The sequence below is a fragment of the Momordica charantia genome, assembly GCF_013281855.1.
Source record: "Momordica charantia cultivar OHB3-1 chromosome 10 unlocalized genomic scaffold, Mcharantia_2.0 BLBB01000010.1, whole genome shotgun sequence".
Taxonomy (NCBI): Eukaryota; Viridiplantae; Streptophyta; class Magnoliopsida; order Cucurbitales; family Cucurbitaceae; genus Momordica; species Momordica charantia.
In genome coordinates, this window is record NW_028275158.1 from 3,773,516 (window position 1) to 3,791,547 (window position 18,032).

The 18,032-nt window shown below is 30.7% G+C and overlaps 3 protein-coding genes across 3 annotated transcripts; all 3 read left to right on the plus strand.

The window, feature by feature from the left end:
• Positions 1-1,427: 1,427 nt before the first annotated feature.
• On the plus strand, positions 1,428-2,285 carry LOC111008460 (Heavy metal transport/detoxification superfamily protein). The gene is made up of 3 exons (XM_022281186.2): positions 1,428-1,587; positions 1,707-1,782; positions 1,857-2,285. Exons 1-3 carry the CDS (start codon positions 1,540-1,542, stop codon positions 2,177-2,179), a joined length of 447 nt encoding a protein of 148 aa, XP_022136878.1. The 5' UTR covers positions 1,428-1,539; the 3' UTR covers positions 2,180-2,285.
• Positions 2,286-5,763: 3,478 nt separating this feature from the next.
• Positions 5,764-7,276, plus strand: LOC111008088 (hyccin). Its single transcript, XM_022280665.2, has one exon. The coding sequence runs from the start codon at positions 5,884-5,886 to the stop codon at positions 7,096-7,098; it is 1,215 nt and encodes a 404-aa protein (XP_022136357.2). The 5' UTR covers positions 5,764-5,883; the 3' UTR covers positions 7,099-7,276.
• A 2,821-nt stretch (positions 7,277-10,097) lies between these two features.
• On the plus strand, positions 10,098-13,277 carry LOC111008087 (receptor-like protein EIX2). The gene is made up of 2 exons (XM_088119079.1): positions 10,098-12,914; positions 13,046-13,277. Exon 1 carries the CDS (start codon positions 10,131-10,133, stop codon positions 12,906-12,908), a length of 2,778 nt encoding a protein of 925 aa, XP_087975205.1. The 5' UTR covers positions 10,098-10,130; the 3' UTR covers positions 12,909-12,914; positions 13,046-13,277.
• Positions 13,278-18,032: the final 4,755 nt, after the last annotated feature.

Below are 18,032 nucleotides of genomic sequence, written 5' to 3' on the forward strand. Positions count from 1 at the left end.
ACACCGAAGTCGCGGCCAATGACTGTGACTTTCACAAAATCGCGGTCATTGGCTACGATTTCGACTTGCAAACAACTATTTCGCCTAAAATCGCAGCCATTAGATGCGATTTCTGTGATTTCACTACTCTACTATTGAAAATACTTTCAAACCTACATTATTTGTGTCATTTATTTTTTAAAAAACATTATTTAAAAAAAAGTTCCTTTTTCTCTAAATATATGATTTAGTATATTTTTTTTCAACTCAATCCCTATTATGTTAATAAATTTTTAGTTTTAACGTTTTTTAAGTATATTTTATTATTGAATGTTAAAAATAATTGATAGTAAATTTATATCATATGTTGAGTCGAAATTTATAAAATGACTTTGTGTCATCGAAGAGAGACAAGGTTCTAATTTATCCCCCTTAAATTTTAAGTGTTGAGCAAAAATTTGACTTTTTTCTATTAGGTGGCCTAACTTTTCTCTAAGCTTGTTAGAGGGTAAAACACGACATATAACAATGAGGAAATAGTATGTTATGTCATCTTTCCCTAATTACTTTAGAAATATGTAATGTTTGAACGAGTTTGACCAAAGTGCACCCATATATAGTTTAAAGATTCATTGATAGTTTAGATATAGGTTGATGCCTAGGTATCTCACGCAACCGTCTGTAACTGCTTAATTAATTTTTGCACGGCCTAACATACTAGAGTTGCGGGAGGCACAATCTCTAGGACAATCATTTTCGTACGTGGAAATACAATTATGATTCCTGACCTTGAGAGATATAAGTCAGATTTGTAGTAATTAACTCGAGCATAAAAGTATTTGAGTTAATCATCAATAATTAATGAAGTTACTCTATTTTATTAGGAATTTCAATGCACGGCTCGAACTTGAGAAGTCAAGGGAAGAGTTATACCTCGGCCTCAAGTGGTTTCCATCTCCCCAGGAGACAAACATACTTCAAATGATACCAAATATCTTTTTCCATTCAATTTCCACCTCATATTTATTGTACTAACAAGCATTTAGGCACAGTTTATTATATATATATTTACCATTTTTTCTGGAAAAGAAAAACTTTTTCCATTTTGAAACCCACATTACAAGAACATTTAAACATCCTTTTTCTTTCATGGCCACGCTTCATTTCCCTTGATTAGGATGAAAAGAATAAACCAAAAAATTGAATGTTGTCTAAGAAAATCAGAATAAATATCTTTTCTGTCCCATATTGGTTTCTCATATTTTAATATAATGTATGAAAACTTTAGATCATAGCTAGGGATAAGGAGGGAGAATTGATTCAAATGGACACCAAAGCCAACCAATTTGGGCCTTTTTTTTATTCCCTTTCTTCCAAAAAAAAAAAAAAACAGAAAAAAAAAATATACAAAACCAAACCCCATAATAAGAATCAATACACAGAAAGTTCCATGCAGAAACAAGAAAGGGAACCAACAGCCTTTACTATAAATTCAAAGCCTTACGTTCAGCCGAGCTCTACGGCCAAAGCAGCCATTTTTTGACTGTCTCGACCACCGTCATGTTCGGGCGACGATCTCACCGAAATCGATCTTCCAATGCCATGTCTGTAAGTGCAACTAGCCGCACTTATGTGCCCACTAAATTTAAAAGTTTAAGAAGATAAGTTATAGTATATTTAATATGATCGATTTTCATTGGATGCTCATGTGAGCTTTTGTTTCGCAGATTGTGGAGCTTTTGGTGCATATGGATTGTAATGGGTGCGAAGATCGGATTCGTCGAGCAATCTCGAAAATCGAAGGTAAGTACAACTGCTTGCATTGAAATAGTTAGCTCTAAATATGTTTACGACGAAACTAAAGCTTTTGAAAATAGGGGTGGATAGCTTGGAAATAGACATGGACAAGCAAAAGGTGACAGTAACTGGTTATGTAAATGAAAGGAAAGTATTGAAGGTGGTGAGAGGAACGGGCCGAAAAGCCGAGTTATGGCCGTTCCCTTACGACGGGGAATACTACCCGTACGCGTCGCAATACTACGACGAGTCGACGTTCGCATCGACGTATAACTATTATAGGCATGGAGTTAATGAAAGCGTCCGTGGATACTTCCCAGATCCTTTATATTCAACTGTTAGTGATAACACTGTTCATCTCTTTAGTGAAGATAATGTTCATGCTTATTGTAGTATTATGTGATCCATTATTCTATATAATGAATCTCGTTGTGTAAGCTTGATACACTTTAGAATAAAAAAAATTATAGAAATTAGGCTACAATATAATATATGATTTAGTTTCTTAATATCCGAGTCATTTTCATTTCTTTTTAAAGTTCCCATTTCAAATTTTTATGAAGTATCTTTTTATTCAAGTTTTCTTTTTGCAATCACAAATGTGTTATAATTTATTGGCAAAATGATCATGTCCCGTCGGTATATATTTTATTTAATTGGATTGGAAATGATATACGCTTTAATTTGATGTATTATATATAATGCGTGACGTCACCTGCTCTGAAGTTTTGGATTCAAACCTTGTGCTGGTCACTATATATCACTAGTTAGACAACGTGACCGACTATAACAATACTCAACTTTTATACTAGAAAACATAGTATTGAACGTCAGACATTATATATGAATGATACCAACATTAGAAACTAAATTATATATTTAGCCTTAAATAAAAGTTTAGTATTTTTCATCAACTTTAAATATTTTAATATCTAAAAACATCAACAAAATATTAACATGTCGGTGAGGCTTATCTCAAAATTACAACAATAGAATGTTCGGAAAGAAGGAGGACCTTTACAAAACTATATCCATAATACATGCTTAAAGTACTACTAAGGTATTGAATTTCCGTCGACATTTTTATATGTTTAGGAGTTCGACATCAACATAAGAAGTGAATTGATATTTCCATAATATTGTAAATAAAAATGATAAAACATTAAAATATAAGCATAAACCCACTAATATGAATATAATGTTAATATGATCCGTTTTAACTTATTTAAAAAGTGTGGAATGATTTTCCGTTAATTTAAATATTTGTTACAAAATTTTTGTTTCTATAACTTTTCAGAAATATTAATCGATATTCATATCTCTATAAAACTTAGACTTCGATGTTTTCATAGATATCAATATCCAAGATCTCGCTACAATATTTAAAGCTAAAATAAATAGGAGAATATGTACGAACCCTATAGGAATATATTCCTATTGTTTAAATGTTAAAGAAAAAACCTAAGGCTAAAGCTCTATCTGATGACTTTGAAAGCACAAATTCGGAATATATATATGTGTGTGTAAATTCCAAAATTATAGAGATTGGGAATTAAACATATATGATTTTTTATTTTTATTTTTATTTTTATTTTTATTTTTTTATAAAGAATTAAGCATATGATTGATGTGTGTGGGGAGAGAGCAAAAATGAAGGAATATATCTATTCACCATCACAAATCCTTGATTTTAAGTGAGAGAGACAAAAATGTGCTGTGTTTGGAAATAGCATTCAAAATATAAAATCTTATTTCTCTTCTATTTTCTTAGAAAATTATATTATTTTCAATATAGAAAATGATATGGTTAGTTATAGTTTATTTTTATTTTAAACACTCTTTTTAGTATCCTATTTCGATTTCGTTAGATTTTATACTTTCAAAACGTCTATTTTTTTATTAGTATATTTTCAAATTTTTTTTTTTAATTTTAGTGTATGTACTTTCAAAATATCTCCCTTCTTTTTAAAAAGTGATTATTTTAGCCAATTCAATTTTATTTTTATCTGATTTCTTTCCATCATAATTTTAGCTTGACACTTTTCGCTCGTTAAATTTCTTGAAATGTAGCTATAAATTTGTATTAAATAGTATTCATTGTATATAAAATTTGTATTGAAATTTTACAAATACGAATCAAAATGGGTTACTTTTTAAAAATACGAGGACCAAAACGGACGTTTTGAAATTATAGAGACTTAAATGAACAAAAGTTAAAAGTAGTACGAGGATAAAAATGAACCTTTCGAAAGTAAAAAGACCAAAATAAACCAAAGTCCAAAGACCAAAATAATATTCAAACTTTTATTCAATTCATGAGTCACGAATAGTAAAAATAAGTGTGGAGTAACGTATGAATTTCCTTTTTTAAACACAACTTTTTATAAAACAGTTCAAAAAAAAAAGTTTCGATCTCAAATATATATATATATATATATTATTATTCTTTTATTACAACATGAGGCTTAATTTTCTTTTTTTACAATATGTGGGGTAGAGATTCGAACTCAAAGACGGCTAAAATATAACACATCTAATATATCCATTTAAAAATCTTTAGAATTGGATTTTTTTTTTTTTTTGAGAAATAATTTTTAGAAATGATATAATCATTTAAGGGTTGATTTTTTATTGTTATAAACGTAGGGTTTTATTTTTTTAGTTTATTTATTTTGTCAATAATAATTAATATAATGGAACATGGAATATGTCCAAATTGGTTGAGGAACCTCAGCCAAAGGAATAGATGGGAAAGAATATGGTTTACAAGCTGAGAGAAGTGTAAAAACTCAAGGCAAAAAGCATCAAAACTATGTTGGAGTTGTCAGACAATTTGTGAGCAAAATGAAATGTTGGGAAAAAGAACATTTCCAATTTGGTTCCTTAATTTACATCTCTCTCTTACATTATTTTATATGGTATTTTTAAAGAATCACATGCTCTTATTATATATCAAGTGGATGAGAATGACTTCAAAGCTAACTTGCAAGAATAAAGCAAAAACATCACACTTGGTTTGAATAGTTCTTGTTTTGCATAAATTTGTTTTCACAAATTTCTACTTCCATGTCACATGAATATTGTTTTTATGATGACACATTTATATATATAATCTTTTCAATGAAGGCCGATTATAATTTGTTATATTCGTGAATATCTTGAAGTTTTCGCAAGTGATATCTAAAGTTCAATAAATTTGTCTATAAATTGATATCTAAAATTCAATAAATTTGTCCTATAAATTGAGTATTTGCCACTTGATTTATTTTTTGTCACAGTTGAGATTGAGATTTGTATTTTGTTGTGTCGAGAAAAAATAATATCCCACTAGATTTTTAGTTGGCCAAGAGATGGCTAATAATAAAGTTTTTTCCAATTTGATAGTAAATATTTTGATTAAATATTAGCAGTTTTTCTTAATATAGATAGTTGCAGCTAAATATTACAAATGAATTATAAATTTCAAGGAATTAAAATTTTCATCCTCTATTGATATGGTTCTATGAGTTCTACATCAACATAAAAAATGAATCGACATTTTCATAATATCATAAAAAAATCGAAAAGATATAAAAGAAAAATATCAATCCAATATCATAGTATATAGATATAGATATAATGTTAAGATCAATAATTAAAATGTAAAATGCGGCCAGCCTAGGAGAATTCAATTAATTAAGGTATATATTTCATTTTTAAAGGGTCTTGAGTTCAAATCTTAACCTCATATCTCTCCGGACGAAAGTGAGCAGGATTTACGTTTGGGATTAAAATGGACTCGAGGACACTAGCTAATAAAATCTAAACTCCAAAAATGTTGGACAATGATTTAATTACCATTAAAAAAACTCAAGGTTGCAAGTTGATTATTGTTAATTGGTGGATGAAAGTTTCAAAAGTTGCTGGTTTGAAGGGGAAGATCTCCACGTTAAAGGTTGATCCTAATTCTTCTCCTTTCTTTTCTCTCTACACGTCCTTCACATTTTTATTTTGTTTTTTATTTTCTAGCTTCCACTTTCAATTCCATTGTCCAAAAATCAAACTCAAATTAACAATTTCTTAACCAGAAAAAAAAAATTGCCCTAATTTCCACTAATTCCACCACCAATGTCCTCCTCTTCCTCCGACAACGACTCCCCCGCCCGTGAAAAACCCACCACCGCCGCCGAAGAACCCATCGCCACCGTAGAAACCAACGCCGCCGAAGAACCCACCGCCACCGCGGAAACCGCCACCGAAACCACCGCCAAAACCACCAGCAAGACCGCCAGAAGCGCCGGCTCCGGTCCCGTGGTACGATTCGACATTTCTACATCGGTTTCCTCGAACGCAATCGCTCAATCGGCGATCGAATCACTCACCGCCATTATCCCAAACGTCCCTCCTTCTCTCTCCGCTTCTACCAATCCTGCTCTGGATCTCCTCAATGACTCCGAAACCGCCGCCCAAATTTCCTCCCTCCTCCGCCACCCGTCCTCCGGCGCCGGCGACAACAACCTCTGCCGCTGGCTCTACGACACCTTCCAATCCGCCAATGTCGACCTTAAACTCGTCGTCCTCCGCTTCGTCCCCGTCCTCGTCGGCGTGTACCTCTCCCGCGTTTCTCGCCGGAAATCCCTCGCCGGATTCGAAGCAGTCCTCCTCGCTCTCTACGCTCACGAGACGAATCGCCGCGCCAGCCAGCCGGTGACCGTCAACATCCCCGATCTACAGCATCCAAGCATTTACCACGAATCGAAATCGACTATGAAGAACAACGCCACCGCCCTGAATCTGGCCGTGATCTCCCCGTCGCTGGAGCCTCACGGCATGGTCCGATCCACAAAAAGAGCACGAATCGTCGGCGTCGCACTCGAACTGTACTACACGAAGATCGAAAAAATTCCAGAATCTTCGAAAATCGAATTCTGCGAATTCTGCGAGATGTGGGCAGGGCAAGACGGGGAAATTAACAGATCCGACGAAATCAAAGGCAACGAATCGAGGAACGAGGAGAAAAACGACGAATCAAACGGAAACGGAGAGGAGATGGGGAGAATTCCGTTACCGTGGGAGATTCTTCAGCCGGTTCTGAGAGTGCTAGGGCACTGCCTTCTGGGGACGAGTTTGATAAGCAAATGCAAGAAGAACGAAACAACGACGCCGTTGTTCAACGCGGCCATTGCTGCGATTCGGAGGTTGTACGCGAGATCGATGCACGATATAAACCCCAAAGCGATTTTGGCGACTGGAAGTTTGGTGAAATTGGGGATGATGGCTATGGAACCGGTGGATGAGATTGATTACACTGAAATTCCTCTTCAAACCGTCATCCACCTCTAGCAATCTTTTTTTTTTTTTTTTTTTGAATTTATTTGTAATCAAATTGGAATTGTAAGATATAAAAAGTATATTTTTATCCAAATATTTCTCGAGTCGCATTTGAGATTCTTGAGAGAATTGGGTTTTGTTTAGCTTATAGCTTAGTTTCTGATGGCGGGGTTGGAGGATTTAATCCACTTCTTAGATAAATTTAATGATATATTTTATGTTTATGTATTTTAGTAGTGGAGTTTTTCTATTTCAATTTTCATTCTTCTTATGGATAATTAGTTGATACGATTGATTTTGATAAACAACATTTAAGAAGTCAATAGAAAAGTGGCACGATATTTAAGAAATCAATAAAAAAGTGGCACGAGAATAAAATGATGAGAGATACGATTATTTAAATTGTGACATGAGAAGAAAAGTAATGTCTTAGACTTAATATATTTTAAATTCAAATTTAGAGTTGGAAGATAAATTATATTTCTCCCGTCCAAACTTTTCTTATTTTCTTATTGAATTTTCAATTATTGGAGAGATAACTTGAATGTCTTGTATCGGTTTAGACTTATGCTTCCATTTCAAATTTCATCTAATCATGTTATTATTACTAGTCAAATCAATAGGTTAAGATAGCAGCATGAGAATAACGACCTAAACTTATTCTAACTCAGCCAAAATTATATTAATCTAAATAGATATTCTCACACGATCAACTTTACGTTAGAAAGTAGACAACATTAGCATAGGTAATTAGTCTTAAAATTAAGACATATTTTCCTTTTATCCTTGAGGTTAGAGCTACTTATATTCTAAAAAAAAAATAAATAAAACACTACTTTATCCCCGCTATCTTTAACTTTGGAACATGTCATCAGAGTGATTCATCCAAAGTTGACCTAGATATTTTAATTTTAATTCAGGTTGGCTCTATGATTCGATTAATAGATAAAATATAATATTAAAATTATACAAAATACACTAAGTTTGGGATACTAAAATAAATTTTTATGCTCGCTTGAACTACCATCCAAAGATGTCTATCCATAGGCCATAACTAATGCAAACGCCTTTATCTCATATAGCACATGAATAATTAGGAAATTTTTTCATAGTTATTTATATGTTAAAATTAGTTTTACATTAAGCCATAAAGGATAATGAAGAAATAAAAGGAAGAGCAAGTTTTTGTTAATGTTAAATGCTGAATTCCACTGTCTACAACTCCAAATTTGTAAGGAAAAAGCACATATACACACTGAGAATTGAAAAGAAAAGAAAATTTAAAAAATATATAAAGAATTCTGTGTCAATTTTCAGAGTGGTATGATCTTATTAGAGATTTAGTAGACTAACCTCCACAATCTTCTACCAAATGCAACATTACAGAAATGAAATCTATTGATGATTGGCTTAGTTGCCCCTCAACTTTTACTCGAATGGATTTTCAAAGATCTCTATGGTGGTCAATCATAGCCTCTCGACAGACATGAATTTGTGATTATCAATTGTCAACATTTTATAGAGCTAGACCAACAACTTACTGTACCATAGGAGATACGAAAAATGAACTACTAAATCTAAGAGACATATTAAGCAATATAACTGTAAAGTTTTGCTAGCAATCGTTGCTTTTTATAAAGTCTCGCTGTAGTTTCAAAATCGCTGTAAAAAAAAAAATGTTGCAATAAATACTTTTTCCTAGTGTCTATAGTTTTCAAGTAGGACACAATAGCAAACTATACGTCAACTTTTCTAGGTGTTTTAATTGTGTTTTCTATTTTGATGATTTTGATATATTCAATCGCCCACTCCATATAAGATAGTGACATCTATGGATGAAATTAAGTAGTCAATTCACACCATTCATATGTGCGAGATTTATAATAAATAATTATTTTTTTAAAAATTAAAACTTTCTAAATATACGTTATCAGTATCAATGTTTTAGTATTTATGACAAAATAATAAATATGTAGAAGTACTAAAAAAAATAAAAAATAAATATGTACCTTTGAAATGGAAATGAAATTATTTTCTATTTGAATGATAATTTTATACGCCCATCTCAAGAAATTCAAATAAAAGTTTTTTTTAGTATAGTCGGAAAAGAATTAGTGTATGTAGGGAGGAATACCCCTTGTAAAGTAATTAATTGAAGAGATTTAAATGTGTTTAAATACTTATTATTGTAAGCTAATTTGTCAAATTGTTTCAAAAATTAAATTAGATGTTTTATATTAAGCATGTAGTTACAATTTTGCACTAGTTTCAAATTAAAAATATTAAAAGTTCTCGTAACATTACTTAAACTGAAAAATAGTTTCTCTAAGAGAAATTATTAACATTTTCAGATTTAAATAGTCAAAATAATAGCCAACTTAAACATAGTTCAACTGATCCGACAATTATTTATGATAAAAAAATCGTGAATTCGAATTACTATCTTAATTATTGTACTAAAAAAGACCAATATAATATGTGGATGAAATAATTTTGATTTTTTATAAGATCAATTCTTTTACAACTTCTCTCTACTTTTGTAAATGCTGACGTATGTGGATGAAATAGTTTTGCTTTTTATTTTTTTATTTTTAGTAGGTAAATGTTGCACTACCTTTTGTTTTTAATATTGTTTTTTTTATATATATCTAACATAAATAATTTTAAAGTCTGATTTTTTTTAAGCTTATTTACATGTTTATTTGTTTTATTACAAACTTCTACATATATTTGTTTATTTATTTATTCAATATTCTCTTAGAAATTAATCCTGAGTTAGATTAAAAAAAACTAAAAGTTCAAATATCCACATAAAAAAAAGAAACCAATTATTTCAAAAAAAATTTAAAAGCCCAGAAAGTAGTCATAATGAATTAGATTTTATTTTCCTTGGCCCCTAACGTCCACACAAAATTGATAATATCTTGTTATGAAATTATTGTAAAAACAAGTTTCTTTTTCGGGAAAGGAAAAAAAATTCCTTTAATTTACAATAAATTGATGCATTTGGGAACATAATTTACAAAGTCATAGGCCACACCACAATGATGTTCATCACTCCAGTTTGCTACTTTGCTTCCATCCATCTCTTCTTTTTCCTTTCTATGCCCATAAATCTTGCCCTCGGATTCAACCGATCTATGGGAGTGAATATCAAGTGTGTCGAGAGTGAGAGACAAGCGCTCTTATCCTTCAAGCAAGGACTCATGGACGAATATAATATACTCTCTTCTTGGGAAACACGAGTCAATAATGATTGCTGCAATTGGAGAGGTGTTCGATGCAGCAACAAAACTGAAGGTTATCATGTCATTGGGATTGATCTTCGTGGCTCATATGATAAGTTTTTGATGGGTGAGGTTGGTTCTTCTTTAACTCAATTGTCACACCTCAACTACGTAGATCTTAGTCATAACATTTTCCAACGTTTTGATCTCCTCAAGGATATTGGTTCTCTTATCAATTTGAATTATCTCAACCTGTCCTATAACTGGTTTGCAACAGCCCTTCCTCTCCATCTTGGGAACCTTTCAAAATTATCGGTTCTTGATCTCAGATCAAATAGTTGGTTAAACAGTAATCTTAGATGGCTCTCAAGTCTTTCGTCCTTAACACATCTCGATTTGAGTTTCGGAGACTTTCACGGTGCTAATGACTGGGTAGGCATCATTAACAAGCTTCCTCTTTTACAAAGTTTGTCGCTAAGTAATTGTAACCTCCCACCACCTATTTTACCATCTTATTCATACACCAATTTCTCTAGATTTCTACTTCAGTTGGACCTCTCTTCCAATTATAATCTCAATTCTTCGAATTATCACTCATGGTTGATCAACCTTACCAGTCTCGTCCATTTGAATCTCGAAGCCAACAATTTGGAAGGTTTGAACTTTGATGATTTTGGAAATATGACTTCTCTTGTATCTCTTCGTCTTGCTTCCACTAAAGTTAATTTCCGTTCTCTTAAGTCCTTTAAAAGTCTTCTTAATTTAAATTCATTAGACTTATATGACAATAGTATAGGAGGATCGCTATCTGATTTTCTAGAAGCCTTTCACCCACGCGTACTTAACTCATTACAATATTTAAACCTTGCGAGTAACAAATTTCTTGGATTCTTGCCAAATTTTACGATGCTTCCATCTTTGAAACATTTAGAACTATCTGACAACGTGTTGAATGGAACAATCCCCAAAAATTTGGGACAATTATCAAACTTGGAGTACTTAGATCTTGGTTCTAATCCATTGGAGGGTGAAGTTTCGGAAACTCATTTTTCAAAGCTTACAAATTTAAAAGAATTGGATCTATCTAATACTTCTTTGCATTTAAACTTCAAGAGTGATTGGGTTCCTTCTTTTCAATTGGATTCCATCAATTTGGGACATTGCAAATTGGGCCCATTTTTTCCCAAGTGGCTTCGAACACAAAATTTGTCCCAAATTGATATTTCATTTGGTCAAATTTCAGACATCATTCCTCGTTGGTTTTGGAATAACTTGTCTCCAGAATTGAATGTTCTGAATCTTGCTGGGAATAAAATGATGGGTGAAATTCCGAATTTGTCACTGGAGTTCAAAAGAGCACCTGATATCAGTTTACATTCAAACAAATTTGTTGGGTCAATTCCTGCCTTCCTCTTTGGAGCTCAATTCCTCTTTCTTTCAAGTAATGATTTTTCAGACTTAAGTTGCTTATGTGAAATTGTCAACTCTCCTCTGTTGATTTTGGATCTCTCTGACAACCAATTGTCAGGACAACTTCCTAATTGTTGGAATTCCATGCTTAATTTAGGCGTGTTAAATTTGTCAAGTAATTATTTTTATGGAGAGATTCCACGTTATTCTTGGAGTAATCTCTTTAGTTTGAGTTCCTTAATTATACGTAACAACCAGTTTTCGGGAGGGTTAAGTTTTTTGATCAAATTGACGTCTTTGAAATTTGTCGATGCAATGAATAATAATTTATCTGGAACAATACCATCGTGGATTGGATCACAATTACCCTATTTGACTCTGCTGAATTTGAGGTCGAATCACTTCCATGGAAACTTACCTTTAGGTATTTGCAACCTCACGAATATTGAAGTATTGGACATTTCATCCAATAATGTTTCTGGGAGCATACCAACTTGTATTGGTAATTTCAATGTCTTGACACAAACATCAAACGGAAGTGGCTATCTATTTTCTTCTTATAAAGAGGATGATTATGTCCTGACGTGGAAGGGTCAAGAGAGACTCGTTACAGGACAAGTAATGGAATTTGAAAGGAGCATCGATTTATCTTGCAATCATTTGAGTGGAAAAATTCCTAATGAAATCACTAAGCTTGTTGGTTTGATTACTTTGAATCTTTCGATGAATGAATTAACAGGTCAAATTCCAGACAAAATGGGTGAACTTCAATCATTGGAATCCCTGGATCTATCGAGAAATTATTTGTCTGGTCCAATTCCATCTAGTTTTTCTCAAATATCAAGGTTGGGAGTATTGAAGCTGTCGTACAATAATCTTTCGGGAAAAATTCCTACAGGAACTCAACTTCAAGGCTTTTCAACTTCTTCTTACGAAGGCAACCCTTATCTTTGCGGAGATCCACTGAAAAAATGCTTTAAAGAAATCACTCAAGATCCAAGCAGCAACAACAATGTTCATGTTGGGAATGAAAATGAAAATGAAGACAAATTATTTGTACGAGAATTTATGATCAGCATGTTGTTTGGATTTATTGTGGGTTTTTGGGGAATATTTGGCAGTTTGGTACTTAATAGAAGATGGAGACATGCATACTTCAAATTTTTTAGGTGCAGAAACAACTAAAAACAGGTACTTTTTTTTCCCTTTATAATTGACGTCCTTATTTAATTTCTTCTTTATAAAATATGTAATAATTTTTTTTATTATTTAAATATGCTTAATATTTGAAATGATTTTTTTTTTCTTTTTTCTTTTCATAGGTAGCTTGGAGACATGTGTAGTATGAGCTCCCAAATGGATGAATATTTTAGTTTTTAGTGTGTAGCAAAATATTTTAAGAGCGTATATATTATTTTGAGTGATACATGTTATTACTTTGAGTGATGTTTATTCTAGTTTTCGGCTTTTGATGGAGTTTGCTTGAGACTTATAATTTCCATTAATTAGTTGTTGTATTGTATTTCATTTACGAGGCAGGTGATTTTTCTTTTACTATTTGTCTACTTTAGTTGCATTTTGTTGACTTTTATGTTGGTGTACCTTGATGACTTTTTAGTAGGTCTATTTGTTCCGTTTGTGTTTTATCTCAGACGGTAAGATCCATCTTTTAATTGTTAGTATACTTTGAAAAAAAAATATCTCTTAAGAGTTAAGAGTATAATAAATCTATTTGTAATTAGTGGAAATAATCCGAAACAGACCTTATCGTTCTATCTACCTGTCAATTATATTAGAAATAAGATTGCGGAGTTATAAGAGATATCGATATGGTGCCGTTTTCCAAATTTTGACAATGTCAGTTAGAATTTAATTATATGCTTTAGAGAGTAGAAAGCTTAAAGAGATAAGAAGAATGAATAAGATAGTGGTTAAGCATAGTCCGATTTGGCTGATTGATTAAAGAGCGAGTTGCTTTTATAAATAGTTGTAGTTGGTCGATGTATGTCACACAATTCTACAAAGAATTTTGGAGTGTTTGTCTTGGGGAGTCGGCTCTTGACTTACTCCGCACCATATGTGTTATTCATAGTGAATGAATTCACAATATCATAATGTCTTAACCCATTAAAAATCATCTGAATGCACGTATGAAAATGTTTATGCATTTCTCTTTTATGTCTTCTACCGTTATTAAATTTGAAGAAGAAAAGACATCTTTTTGTTGTTGTTGTTGTTGTTTTTTTTTCGAGTACAACATGTGAGGTGGGGGATCGAACTCACAATCTCTTGGTTTGAGATATATACCAATTATACTGAACTATGTCGTTTTGTCAAATGTCAACTTAATTATGACCAATAGATTGTAAGTTCAAATCTCTACTCTCACGCTAAGTCACACTCTACCAGGTGAGGTTGAAAGGTTGGCTTCAAGCTAGCCCAAAGTTAAAATTTAACTGGCCCAACTGCATTTTAAATGGGCCGAGTGCATTTCTTTAAGTCAAGTCGGCCCAGCCCACTCCACCATCTACATTTAGATTTCGAGCTCGCTAGCCTAATTCTATTTTCCTGATTACGACTCTAATTAATTCCATCTCCCCATTCAAAAGCTCTACAATCTGCCATCAAACCCAAAATTGATGCTAAGTATTGGAATGAAATTGGCTGTCATATAAAACATTTTAAATGATTTATTCTCTGGACTTTCATTAAAATAACAATTTAGTCCCTAAACTTTAACCTCTAATGATTTAGTTCCTGTAGTTTAAAATTTGTAACAATTTAGTTCCTATCTTAACAAAATTTATTAAAACTAAGTGTTAAATTGTATCTTATAACAATTTAATCTTTCTAATTTATAAAAATATTGGGGCTCTCTTTAGTTTATCAATTTATATATATAAGAAACTTAACAAAAAAGTTTACAATAAGGACTAAATCGTAGCTAACTTTAAATTACAAGGACCAAATTGTTACCTATTAAAGTTCAAGAATTAAATTGTTATTAATTTGAAAGTACATAGACTAAATTGTTACTTTAGTGAAAGTATAGGTAACGAAAGCATTTTTTAACCAACATTTTATAACCTATATATCAACTTGGACCATAACATTTTCTTAAAAAAAAAAAAAAAAAACTTGGACCATAATACTTTGGATAAGATTGAAATGGGAAGGCTTCCATTTAATTACACACATGGTGTTTGTGTTGGAAATATATTGAGTGAATAAGAATTTTTGAAATAATTAAACAATAATAAAATAGGGAGATAAGAATAATCCATAAATTTTGTTGTATTTGAGATCAGAGGTTGCCCCACAACCGCCCCTAAGCGAAAGAGTGGATTCACTACCGTTCAAATTGTGTTGTTTTTTTTAGTACAACAAGAGATTCGAACTCACGACCTATTGGTCGAAGATAGGTATCAATTACTGCTGTGCTAAATTTATATGGACCAAATTGTGTTGTTTTTCTATACAATAATAAGAACTATAACATGTTATTAATTTCTATGATTCAGAATCAATTAATTAACATTTTTATTAATACATAGTCATCCACTAATTAAAAATATATATGTAGCTGCACTGACGAGTAAATTATGTCTATAAATATAAGCTAAGTCATCTGAATCTAAGGAAAAAGTGACCTATTTGTTCAAATTTGATTTTTTTTTTTTTTGAAGAAAATTCAAATTTGAATTAATTACTTTCTTTACAAAGAAACAAAAAATAAAAAATATATATACACTTAGTTTTTTTCTCTGGTTCATGTGTTACTCATCATATTATATACCAAGTTTTCCATCTTTTCTTTCTGGATAGGAAGGTTATATCCACAAAAATAAAAAAAGAAGAAGAATCTAGGAAAATTGTAAAAAAAAAAAAGTGTAAAAGTAAACAAAATTAAATTGATTTAAATAATTAAACTTCTATGTTAATATTATGGTTAAAGCCAACTAAACATAATTACATATATCATCAACTAAATGGTCAAATATCCGAATTTCAAAGAAGAAAAAAAGCAAACAAACAAAAATCTCTCCTGTAAAATTAAAGTTGTTCAAATTTTTTATTAAATTGAAAATTACTTAGAATTAATATGATTATAAAATAAAAATAAATTCTGATGACATGACAACAATGTTGTGACCTACGACTTGAGCTAATTTAGAAGTAAAATTTACGCAAATACTTTGTCTCCTTAGTAGGTTGATATATACAATGAAAGATTAATATTTACATTTTTTTTACAAATAATAATAATTACAATTAGAGTCTTGCAAATACTATAATACTTATCATTCTTCCAAATATTTATTAATGCTTTCATTTTTTTTAAAGAAATTATATTTTTCATCCAACTTTTCATTTTTTTTCAAGATGGAATTGTTCTTGTTTTTCCTTTATGTTCTACGTTTATTTTTCTAATTACATAGAAAAATGTTTGTTTTTAGTACAACAGGTAGGGATATAGATTGAGCTCACAATTTCGATTGGAGATATATATCAATTATGGCTAAGTTATGCTCGATTTGACAGAAAAAAAAGTGTTGAAACAAGATGTATACAAATACATATAAAACTACAACTAGAAATTTAACACACATGTCTATGGAAATTATGGATACAATATATTGAAACGAAATCAACGACTTTTCTAGATAGATGACATATGTGGATGAAATAGTTTTGTTTTTTATTTTATAATTTTAGCACAATTTGGATTAATTGGTTAAGACACCTATTTTCGACCAAAAATAAAATAAATATCCAGATATATAACCTATTTTCTAGATGATGTCTATATTGAATATATTGTGAGTTGGAATTTGTACTAAAGAAAAAAGTGAAATATATATATATATATAGCCTTACTTTATATAGTGTCGTTGTACTAAAAAAAGATGATGGTGACCTCTCGAACAAGTTGTAGAAGTAAAACTTGGGCAAAGACTTTGACCTTTATCTCATTGGTTGATCGCAAATTAATTCTTTGCCACATGACTATTCCGTAAAATTTAAAGCACAATAATGCAACCACTTGAAATGCATACAAATATATGTAAGAATAAAATTCGAAATTTAACACGTCTTAATCAATAGTTTTCAAGTAGGGTACCACACATGTGAAATGAAAGAAAACCATATGATCACTTTTCTAATGTTTTCAATCTTTTGATATTGTTATATTCAATTACAAAATTAAGCGAGACACGATATTTATTGTGTAAATCTATCTTTATATAATTTTTTTTCTAAAAGTTAAAAGCTTCCCTAAATATTTTCATAGATGCTTTGTTGTAGGATCAAAATCATACCTTTGTATATGATAAAATATTTCAAAGAAAATGTGTGGAAAATTAAATCATTTTCCATTTGAATGTTAAATTCATATCACCACATTTATAAGTGATCGGATTTCAAATATCAATTTCTTAAAATAAAAATAAAAAAAAAGCTAAATATACAATTTTTGTGGTGATAACTTTTTCCGGAAGCCAAAACATTTATTTCCAATTTAAAAGAATGGGAGGGACTGGAAATAGAGAATATTGATAAATATTGAATAACTATATCTTTAAATAAATTAATTTTCAATCTTTTTTTTAGCAGTATTTTCAATCTTAGTTTTGATGGGTTAAACATATCGACTTATATTTCATTGATTTTCTGGGTTAAACATATCGACTTATATTTCATTGATTTTCTTTGATAATGCAATTCAACATAAAATCGAAGAAAGACTAATTGAAAAATACTGAAGGGAACATATGAGGAAATTTAATTTCATTTAAATATTGAACAATTTTTTTTAGAACAAGTTTATTAACAATTTATTTGTTTTATATAACAAAATTTTATATATATATATATAAACAAACTTATATGTATTCAATATATATTTCTTAAATTTAATCCTTTGTTAAATTAAAAAGAAAAAAAAACCAAAAGTTCGAATATCTACATAAATATCATTAATTTGTGAATTTTATACAATAATAATAAGATTAGAAGATATCTATTTCAGATATAAAAACAGATAAGTTTCAACCAATTATTTTAAATTTCAAAAGGAATCCACGAATTAATTATAACTTTTTTTTCCGCAAAATGAAGCATTAATGAATCAGTGGCCCCTAACTTCCAAACAAAATTGAAAAGACTAATTGAAAAATACTGAAGGGAATATCTTATCGTGAAATTAAAACCAAGTTTGTGGGGAGAAAAAATGTTTTCAAAAGTATATTAAAGCCCGATAATTAATTCGAAAAATAAATATAAAATTTCAAAACGTCATATAAATTG